Genomic DNA, 12,092 nt, shown 5'->3' on the forward strand with positions numbered 1-12,092 from the left:
TCCATCTCTACTGAACTGTTTCATATTATTTTTTATAGTGATAAGGGTTTTGGTGATATCGCTCAGCAATATGACAGACATTTAATGTTTCTATTGAATTACATCTATATCTTACATGCTGCCAACATGTACTGTATATAATGAGAACATTATGTACAATATATTATCATGTGGTATGTGCTGAAAACATGGAGGTGGCTTTTTAACACTTGCTTATACTTTACAAATCTAACGTTTGAGCCACAAAATACTTTATACTTATTAATTTAATTGTTGTTGTTTCTTTGCTGTGTTTTAATCAACAAGCTGCTGTGTATCTGTGTTTTTTTAATTCAACAGCTCACTTAGATGTGCCGAGGTTTTAAAATAAAATCACTGTAAGTAGCAGCCACTAAGTAAGTAGCAGCCAAAAAGTATGACTGGAGCAGCATAAGCTATTAAACGTTGATCAAATACGTAACAGATGCGTAGCCTACTTACCTTGCGTTAATGAGCCTCTCGAGTCTAAATATTGGAGGACCTGTTTGAAGTCTAGTGGGTCGTTAAGTTTAATATAGTGTACATGAAAGGAGAATCTGACAGTGAGACAATTCAACGCAGATCACACAGAATCTTAGAGCCGGACATAATCATTCATTCAGGAAAATCATCTACAGAATTATCTTCTTCACCAGGTAGAGATGAGAATCCTGAAGTTCCTCGTCAGCTGTATGATACTCATGATAGTTTTTAAATGAAATCGTAACTCTAGATTCAAGATCGTCTTACACTCGATAACAAAGTACCATCATTACCAGTTACCACTGGAAACAGTAATTGTGTGTTTGGTTGATTCATCGTCACTGAGGAAAGTGCACTGATTCAAGCAGAGATGAGAGAGTGTGTGTGTGTGTGTGTCTGCTGCAGATTCTGAGACATTTTGGCCGGTCCTCACCTCTTTCAATAGGTTTTTTTAAGGTTAAGAGTTATAATTTGGCTTAGGTTAAGAGTGGGGATTAGGCATCTAGCTGTGCTGGTTATGGTTCGGGTTGCATTTTGCCTCCGAGTGTCCTCACTACGGCCGCTGTGCAAGAGTCTGTATGTACTGCATGTGTGGCAAAAGGGCCCAGATGTCAGTCACTTGTGAGGATGCATACATGCACGTTGTTCACACAGTGCCATGCTCACAGCGGGCACATGTCCACTTGCGTCACATGACCCACTGCAATACTGTGATACGACAGGTCGCAGAATTTGTATGTTTGAAAACATCAAGAGAGCGGGGGGACAAATACGAGCGGCGTGTTTGCGTGTCAAGGTCAAATACTCGTATGGGCACAGGGATAACGTGAAAGAGATGAAGCTACATTTATAAACAGGAGTGTGAGCAAGACAGACAGAGAGAGAGAGACAGAGAGAGAGAGAGAGAGACAGAGAGAGAGAGAGAGAGAGCACTGCAGCAAAAAAACATCCACTCTTGAGAACAAGCTGCCTTTGCTTCAAGACAACTTGATGACACTCACCGTGTGAAGGTAGAAAGAAGAAGGGAGGCAGCTTCTTCCCTTAAAAAAATGAGGGGGGGCTTCCCTGCTGAGTCGCATCAGACGCCAAAACAGCCGGGATACTATTTCCTATTATCACACACACACACACATGCAGCAGTCACCCCACCTCCACCTCCTCCTTCTCCTCCCAGTCCCAGCGTACAAGTGACCTCACTGGGGGAAACAAACCAGAGCAACATCCCACGAGGGAAACCAGCCACTATTTACTCCTCACTCCTCCTCCATCAGTGCCACGGACGATCCACCGTCACAACACACACACACTCACACACACACAGACACACACACACACACACACACACTCACACACGGACGACTCTGTCACAGAAAGGATGCTAAAGCGGCAGGCAGCAGAAGAGACGGGGGGAGAAGCTGTCAAATCTTCTCTGAGGAGCAAAAAAAACCACACACAAGCATGAGCAGGATGTTTACAGTGGCACAGAGAGAGAGAGAGAGCGAGAGAGAGAGAGGGGGGGAAAGAGAGAGAGGAGGTGCATGGCACCCTATGGCATTCTTAATCAGTTTTCAATGCAGCCAATCAGAGGTGAAGTCGCTCTAGTAGCAGCCAATGAGGAAAGAGGGCTGGCTCTGTCAGTGGTGTTGCCTGAGAGCAAAACAATGACATTTGGCACTGATGACAGAAGCTGTGTGCAGACACGCAGGCAACACACACACACAAAATTCCTGCAGATTATCAGCAGAAGATTATAGATCCCTGCATTTATTTCTCATACTGGTCATGAGAAGACTCCTCAGAGGAAGTGATGCATGCGACATAAAGTGCACCAGAGCTTGCTTTTGACCTCCTCTCAAAAGACAAATAAATTCTTCAGGCAAGTAGTGGGTTTTTTATTCTGTTAAATGTCTTTGACGGAAATGATCACCTTGCTTATAGTATCCCTTATGTGGCAATATACCATTCCATATTGTACTGCCTTTGTATACACAATTATAATAATATTCCAAATATTTTCATCCATTAAACTGTTCTCATATAATCAATTTGCTGTTTCGTCCAGAAAAGTGTGAAAAATCCCCATTGTTGTATTCATTACTTTCAAATGTTTGCGAAATACAATTAAAGCTTGTTTTTTTTTAACAGTTATTGTAAATACGTACTTGTGCTACTGTCACACAGCGTCTCCTGACTGGCGCTGCAGGTGGGCAGCGGGCTCACTGACAGTGACGCTGGGCAGGACACCGGCTCCAAGTGGTCACCGACGGGCGGGACGGCCGTGGCCTCCGAGTGAACGTGGTCCAGACTGGGCAGATTGTGACTGCTGCCTGGGAACGGGCTCTTCCAGTGGGAGAACCCGATCGCCACTTGACCTCCGAGATCGAAACCTGCAAGACAGAAACACAGATAATGATAGAAAAAGTAACACATGTCCAACAATATCACATTAATGACAGGAAAATAGTCTTATAAACTTAAAACCATACATTCAAACTGTAGCGCCTGGTAGACTTGAACATGTAAACAATCCATGATCAGTTATATCACATTCATGTATTCAGCATTGTTGCCCTCTAGTGGTAGAAGCTGTCAGCAGCATGACAAGAAACCCAACTGAAGAGGAGTGAAGTATCGACCACCATGATGAAGTACAACATTCACGTATCTGTACTTTACTTTGTTATTTATATTTCTAGCAACTTTTAGTTGGTCATGGTCTGTATTTATCTAGAGCTTTTCTAGTCTGGACGAGCTGCTTCACACGACCATCTTTCATACCTGCAACATGGGGTTAAGTGCCTTGCTCAAGGAAAACATAGACGAGCAGAGCCAGGAATTGAACGACAACTCGCCCACGACTGAGCTACCGTGGCTCAATCCTCACTTTTTTAATACTTTTACTTACTAAAACGTAGTATATTTTATTATAAAAAGGGACTTCAACTTCTACCAAAGTCATTTTCTGGTTAGATACGTGAACTTTTACTCAAGTATCCCATTTAGGTGCTTCATACAAGACTGCAAGAAACCCAACTAAATAACACTCCTGTTACGTCATAATGGACAAACGTTCATGTTTTTAAATGTGTATAAATGTGATTGAAGAATAATTGTCAGGTGGAGGTTTGCCTCGACTATGGTCAGACACTGGTAGAGTGACCAGTGTCTGCTGCTCTCTTTGCTCCATGAGGATCCACACACACACACACACACACACACACACACACACGCTGCTGAACCAGCTCATCACCACCCCAACCTTCGATTTCACGTCTCTCTCTGTTTCATGGCAGTGAATTACCCAGTGTATTCATTCATTGACTTGCGTTAAACTATAATGTACTGTAGAATGTAGCCAGAACGTTGTGTTTAGTTACTGCACTGTAGTTAACATGAGCAGTATTAACCCCTTAACACCTAACCCTCACAATGTTGTGCTTAATTTAACCATAAAAGGACCAGAACATGTCCTGTAACTACGTGCTTTTGCCGATTTCTCCATAATAACGTTCAATATCTGGGAGTTATTTACAATTTACTTCATGTCAAAATACTGTACAAAATACACTGTAGTTGTACTCGAAACACCAGATGTTGCATGTGCAATTTGAACTTTGAACAGTACAAAACATATTTACAATAACATTTGGCCAAATAATGGAAACTATGGACCGGCGTGTTCCCAACTCTCTCCTCTCTGGTGACAAAGGCACTGATTTCCGGGCTTCCTGTAACAGCACGAGTGAAATTACCGTAATAACCACATATTGGTTTTAAAATGCAACGTGACGTCTGCGATACATACGCTTAGTGTTAAAGGGGCTTAATACACCTACACAGAGATACACCAAGAGATTAAAGCAAGTATTAATAAGCTGTACGTGTGTATATATATATATGTATATATATATATATATATATATATATGTATATATATATATATAATGTATATAATGCTCACTGAGAACATGCTGTGTACTGTGTGTATTTTCCTGCTTACTCAGCCCTACATACATAATTTGGAACCTTTGGAGACACACGTGTGGAAGTCACAGCATAAGTTTTGTGTTGTGCTTGGTTGCACAACGTACAGAACACCAAATATAAGATGGATTTCCTGTGCTACGTGTTACGTAAAACACCTGGGCAAGTGGGACACCCCTCATCACGCACACACTCACTTCCTGTGAAACACAAAGCCCAGCAGATTTCGGAGGTACATCAGCAAAGAACGAACGCAGTCTGATCAATAGCAGAGTGGAGGGAACGCCCGGCTGTCTCTGAGCATCACAACGCACCGCTGAGGAGGAGGGGAAGAGGTTCTTCTTCTGAATCCCGAGCTACATCCCATCTCAGCAGGTTTACAGATCTGATTTCACTAAAAAAGAAGAAATAGTTTTTTTCTTTTGCTTTTTTTTCCCACAACAAGAAGGGCAACCGCGTCAGGCTGTCCCTGGGTGTCCCCGTGATAATGTTTGTGCTCGTGTCAGCTGCAGCTGCAAAAACTAGAGCACTCAGGTCATTATTTCCCCTCAGGGAATTTGTCTAGTATGACACTTTTTTATAGGGAGAAAAGTCCAACAGCTCTGTTGAAATGAGAGGAAAGGGAAATGTCTTTGGTGGACAAAATGTACTCATGGAGTACATTTGATAATAGCAGCATGGATTTTGCTTTTAAAGGTACAGTGAGTAGGATTTAAATTAAATTAAATTAAATTAAATTAAATTAAATTAAATTAAATTAAATTAAATTAAATTAAATTAAATTAAATTAAATTAAATTAAATGTTTCATTTAACATTTCAGAATTTCAGCTTAATGTTACCCTCAATCTTCTACATTAAAACACATCAACAGCTCATTCATTCCTTACAAGTCCTTCATGAGGCTTTCTTCATTACAGACTACAGACTATACTATTTATTGGGTTTAACAAAAATAAGCTTAAGTAAACAAGTAATTAGTTATAGGCTTATTTATAATAAGCCTATAACTGTCACAATCAAATAAATCATAACTGGTGCACAGAAATAGGTAACATTATAAACTCCCCATCACTCTCAGTTTGATTGAGAAAGTTTGGTTCTTGTTGCTCACACATTACAACTTTAACAGAGCCGTTCTTCTTGATACACTTTTAGGACTTTCAGGTCGCTACTGATGCCTAAATGTAAATAAAAATCTTAATACATCTTAGTGTGACTTTATAGTAAAATAAAGGTTAAATGAATAAATAAAGTTTTTGGACTTTCTGTTGTTCTGTTATAGTTCTTTGGTGGTTTCCTGTTCCTTGTTTCCTGTTTTATTTTGTAGTATTTCTTCTTTAAGTTGGACTTCCTGTCCTGTCTCCACTCATGATTGCCTGACACACCCTAATGTGTTTCACCTGTGTCTTATTAGTTTCACCTGTGTTGGAATTTCCCCTTTAAATCACCTGTGGTGACAAAGCGCACAGGGAAGGAAAGTGATATTCTCATATCTGGCCATGACTGGACTTTATGAAAGGATTTAAGACGACCATAACATAAGAAGAAAGAGGACCCGAGGGTGCCTGTAATGCAACTACATGGATGCCAGCTGTCATAAAACACCAAAGAAGAAGAGTTTCATCTCTAAGGTATTTTTCTGTTTGCGTTTGACTTCACGCCACCCCCTCCTGCTTTGCTTTGCTCAGTTTTTTTGTTGTTCAACCCTCTTATGACCTTCACGATAATGAGGCTGCCTGGATTTATTTTGATTTTATGGCTGTAGTGTTGTCAAGAAATGTTCAATGAGTGAATGTTTCCCAAGATCACTTTCACTTTCGATATCTGGCAGTTATTCAACCGTTTAGGAATAAGCTGACGTCACAAATGTGTGGCGCGCTGGCGAATCTTATCTGTGATTGGACGCGGAAGTCCTGAGGGCTCTAGTTCTCTGCTTTCCGGTATCCATCCATCCATCTTCTACCGCTTTATCCTCCACATGAGGGTCACGCGGGTGAAAGGCGTGGTACACCCTGAACAGATCGCCTGTCCATAGTTTTTTTAATTTTCTAGATATCACAAATGGTCTAGGAGTTAAGGTGATGAGAAGTACACATGTCAAAGGCTCACAGAAGGGTTAGTCAAAGATTTGTTTTGGGGGGAAAACATTTTATTGACACTTGCTCATTTGAAGTTGGTCCATGTCATGTATGCATGTGTGTTTGTTGTGCTTTTTTACACCACATTGATAACTACTCGTGAGCCGACAATCCTCAACACGACATGAAATGCAGGGAGGGACAGAGGTTGTAATCTACACCTGGAATTCATCCGAACGTCCTCCAAAAGTACCGGCGCAAAGCCTTTTCACGCGAAGGGTGTTCTAAGCGATATCAATGCATAGTCATCAGAAAATTGTGCCCACGTGTCTCTCTGAGGTGAGAGAGTCCCAGATCTGTAGAACCTTCACCTCCTTAGGCTCTCAGGAGGAAGCGTAAGAAAACAAGTGAGCGCAGGTGCAGGTATCTGGGCCACAGAGAGCACTGCACAGGGACTGTGAGAGTGAGCCAGTTTCAGTTTGAAAGTCAACAGTCATCACAGTGGATGGTATGAAGGGACAGGAAACAGGATGATAACATGAAGGGTTAAAGGCTAAACAAACCTCTATTACCGCAATCTTTTGGTGCCACTTCCTGTGTCGCACAACCCAATTGCGTCCAGAATTGGCTCAAACAATTCAATTTGATTCGACTGTGACTGAAGTCTGATCGGGCCCTTTTACCCTCACACACTAACAGATTTCTGTGCCAAGTCGCCATGCCGACCGACCGTCCCTAAGTAGTGCTGACTGAATTAGACTCTGTCCAACTGTGAATCGTGGCTAACAACTACAAATCTTGTAGTGCGTCCCCAGCCTATGTGTTTGTTTTGTGCTTGGCATGCATAAGTGCATGCTTTGAAATGCTTCACTCAGCACAAGTATTCTTTACAACAACAACAAAAAAAAGCAGCATCTTGCTGTTTCAAGGTCAAGTGAGGAAGAAAATCAGTGATGGAAAAAAATGTGTCTTCACAGCCCAGACAACCTTTTTATGTTTAGCTTCAATTTCAATGGGCTGATCACACTGAGTCCCTCACTAGAGCCTAACTGCCATGTATATGTTTGTATATATCAGTAAGTGCACAACAAATAAGACACTAGATATTTGGCTAAATGTAGACGAGCTGATTCATGTGCTGCCAGTTTTCATGCTAAGCTAATTGGTTGTATTTTCAGAATCTTCCTCCTCTCCATCCTTTGCCTCCTCACTTCCTCCTATTTTCCTTACCATCACACCATACTCTGGTCATATGCTAATAACAATAATGATGCAGAATCAATGCAGTTTAATTTACTCAATTTAAACTATAAAATATTTAATACAAGTGACAATGCTGGAGGATGAGTTAAATAAAACAGGACTCTATTCCACTTTGCTCTGCAGCCTTTCATGAGAACCATCCTTGAACATCTGACACACTGTGACCACTGTGACCACCACCTTGAAGAAGGTCATGCCTGAAATGCACTTCAGCACAAAACAAGGTTAGTGTCAGGAAAATGACCACACATTGTGCTTCTCCGGTCATACCCCCGCCCCATACCCCCATACCCTCATACCCCTCCCCGTTGAAAACAAACCGGCATTTTTGAAGCCTCGACATTCACACTTTGACCAGCATCATGACGTCTCCTGCAACCAGGCACTTTTTGGAAGGCACATGCTGTCGGTCACATACCTGTCCTCTCGAGTGTTGTGCTTTTAAGTATAGGTGAACAAAAATATGAACCTTGAATGAGCTAATTATAAATCGTAAAAAAAAGATGCAGGCTATACTCTCCTTGAGGCACTTGAGTTAGACCCACATCAAATATTACCATTTCTTCTCCCGTTCACAACTACAGCAAAATGTTTATTTACGGCAGACAACTTGAGTGCTTTTTATCCTGATGTGTGATAAATGTGTGTATATATATATATATATATATATATGTATATGTATGTATATATATATATATATATATATATATATATATATATATATATATATATATATATATATATATATATATATATATATATACCCTCCCTGGGAAATACACAAACACCGTTTTCATTACTGCTGACAAATGGGGCATGTGCAGTGATATACTGGTTGATCTTAATCTGTTCCAGATATACGGGTGTGATGTATACACTGTATGTTAGCTGATAGGCAAGAAGAAATTAGATCGTCCCTTTTTTTTTTTCTTTCACATACTGGCTATACCTTTTTAGCATATTTTTATTTTTTGTTGTGTGTTTTAAATATGATAATAAGACTTGCAGTTTGCTGTGATGTCAATAAGTTTCTTAAGACTCTTTGATCATTGAAAACAAGGTCGATATTTGCAGGACTTATATCAGACATGGCCAAAGTTTGGCCCGTGGGTCGGTTTTAAATCCAGAATCCCAGTTTCAAAACCCACCTGTCCTGTGACAGACACAGATACATGCACTCATCTGACATTATGTCAGATTATTTGCCTCCAGATGTGAAAGACATTGTTTTTCCACTCCTGCATTGCTTAGAATTGGTTACATTGCCATTCAAAGATGATAAAATTCAATTATTATAAAACAGTATGTATGTAATGTTTGGACACCGCTGACTGAAATAATGAAATGCCATATTTTTGTCACAAAATGTAAAAACTCCATGTACACATCAGTGAACACATTCCATGGTTTCATTAGTCCAGTATTGGTTCTATATTTGTTTTATTTAGGGTGTCTCTTAACCTCGACGCAGTATGACATATGGTAGTGAACTGTACAATAAATGCTTATTTATATATATAATCTTATTTAACACTCTTATTTTATAGAGAATAACAATAAAGATGGTGGACGTCACGAATGACTGATCGTTCAGAACTTTTCCAAAACAGACTGTGATGCCGACTGTTGTCCAACAAAGGCTGCACTCAGACAGCACTCTAACTACTTTTGACCTCGGAGTGCATGGCCATGACTATAGATTTTTCCCTTTGTTAAACCAAGAGGACGAATCCCAACTGTCCAAAACTCTCCTTCAGCACTTCATTAGTTTGTTTTTAACCTTAGGGAGGAGAGAGGAACACCTGCATGCAGCAGCACAGCCTGAGCTGAACCCAAACTCTTCACTGTCACAGCAGCTCATTCTCCCACTCTAACCAGGCACTGCTGTGATAGACACTGGAGAAAAAAACCCCTCCAATGGAACAAGGGTGCGGTTCTGTGACGGACAGGAAAGTTATTTCAGACAGCTCCGTCAACCAATGCGTTACTTTCTGTCTAAAAAGCCTTGGTATTCAAATAAAGTTGCATGTCAGGGGAAATCTTTAATTTTCTTACTGCTTAGCAAATCTTCGCTTCATAGTCCCCTCCTTCCCGGGCCAGCTGTCACAAAGCTTATCGTTTTTACAGCTGCAGACTGCACAGCAGTGTAAGCTCTGTACACGCATTTACCTCATAAAAAGGTACACTGTACTGGTACACTTTTATTTTTCTTTCTTTGCAATAAACACCTCGTCAGGACTGGCCCTGTCTGAGGACCTGGTTCATTTTAGAGCAAAGATTTAAATTATGGTTAGGTTAGGTTTAGGCTTTGATTGGTTATCATTAAGGTTAGGGATAAGGCTTTCTTTAGGCTGTAGTCAATGCAGTGTGTGTGTGTGTGTGTGTGTGTGTGAGAGAGAATCTGATGTGGTTTGCTGTTCCCCTCATTAGACATTTCCATAATGATTATAGTATATAACTGTAATATTGTAAAACACAATATTAATAGGTAATTAATGAGCTGATATGACACACGGTAATGGGTCAAAATCACAAGTTGGATATATAGGAAAAAAGAAAATGTAAAAATCCATGATCTTAAATTTGTGGGCTGTTTAGTTCTAACTTTATAGGGACAGAATATGTGTTTATGTTTTTACAATGGCTGATTATGGCAAGGTGATAAAGGCATGAGCACGAATGTGTGAACAGCTTGGTATGAAACAATTGTGTGTGAGTGTGTAGATCCTCAAGGTCGTGATGTCGGTATGGGATAAGAACATGTGGTACAGAGCTACATCCTTAGTTAGCAGTTGTCATTGCTATGTTTGTAAGCACAACATGTGATTGATTAAAAAATAAACAGGAGTACCTGAATGTGTGTGTGTGTGTTACACAGTATTTACATTTCATGAGACTTGCTCCATCAGCTAACATGGAGGAAGAAGTTACTGACATGCACTGCAACCAGCCACCAGGGGGCGATGGAAACAATCTGGCTTCACCTGTCACACTGTCCTTGTCTTTATTGAGACTAGAGTTGCACGATATTAGTAAAACAAACTACACATGGTGATTTTAATGACTTTGACTTCTGAGAAATATACGAATACTTAAGTATAAAATGTACATGTCCTGCTTTGGGTTCACTTCAAATGCAGATTCAAAAACATTTTAAGTGTAAAGTAGGGTGCCATGATGTGAGAAAATGTTATAATAAACAAGACAAAAGAATGAACTGTGAGAGTGAATGGCCCAAGCAATGGCTCGCACTAACTAAGTGGAATGCACTGGATGTGGATTTCACGGTATACAATTATACGCTCAAGATATTCAACAATATTTAAATAAGCAAGGCTCTGGAACCGAGTGTACTCACCAATAGTGATTTGACTGACGCAGCTGTAGAAGGTTCCTGAAGAGACATTGTAGCTGCTACTGCTGGGCTCGCGGTCTGTGATGGGAGCAGAGATCACACACGGTTGAGTTAAAAAAAAAAGGAATTTAATTCAGCACAACGTAGGGATCCACTGCTGTTGATGGTGCAACTGCTGTAAGCACTTGGGCACCATCTTGGATGAAGCCAATACTGACTACTTTTGCAAGAAGTCCAGTCAGAGACTTTTCTTTTTGAGGAAATTGATGTGTTTTAAAGCTGGCAGTTTGTAATTATTTAACATCTGTAAACCAAACAGAGTTTTTTTTTTTTTTGTGATGTGAAGTTACATATTATATACATATTTATATATAATTATAAGGCAGTTCATACAGTTTATTCATCACCTACTGCTGATATTATAGATGAATAAGGCAGGGTCCCACAGTATCATGTATCTGACAGTTGAAATGTGTCCACTCAGCCAGTGAGTACAGTTCTGTTGCAGAGCGCCGGTGGAAACCTGCGACCCTGCAGCGTTACAGGACTGAAACTAATCCTGCAACGTTAGAGTCCTGTTCCATCGAACTACACGGGGAGAAATCCCTTGACCTTGACACAGTTGGGGGAATAAAATCCACAACTCTGGCAGCTCAGTCGAACAATTTATATGAAGCGGGAACAAAAATCATCCACTGTGGTAGGACACCGATAATGACATTCACAATGCTGGCAGTGAAATGGGAATGAGCCCTTAATAACTCTTAAAGACTCCAGAGGAAAAGAGCCATCAGTGATTTTCGATTTTTGAAGGTCTATGGCTATGTTGTATGTTTGCCAATCCACAGACAGTAGTTACTGTATGTGACTATTTAATCGATATGTACATAGAATATTTGCTTTTTATTT

General features: G+C 40.3%; 1 protein-coding gene across 1 annotated transcript in view; it reads right to left on the reverse strand.

Moving 5' to 3' along the window:
- LOC122766347 (anoctamin-4-like) overlaps nt 1-12,092 on the reverse strand; it is a 42,618-nt gene that overhangs the window by 27,860 nt on the left and 2,666 nt on the right. The window contains exons 2-3 of the mRNA XM_044021113.1: nt 11,187-11,261; nt 2,664-2,888 (exon numbers count right to left, since the gene is read on the reverse strand). Coding sequence (XP_043877048.1) covers nt 2,664-2,888; nt 11,187-11,261 — 300 coding nt within the window. The remainder of the gene's footprint in view (nt 1-2,663; nt 2,889-11,186; nt 11,262-12,092) is intronic.

The sequence above is a fragment of the Solea senegalensis genome, linkage group LG3, assembly GCF_019176455.1.
Source record: "Solea senegalensis isolate Sse05_10M linkage group LG3, IFAPA_SoseM_1, whole genome shotgun sequence".
NCBI lineage: Eukaryota > Metazoa > Chordata > Actinopteri > Pleuronectiformes > Soleidae > Solea > Solea senegalensis.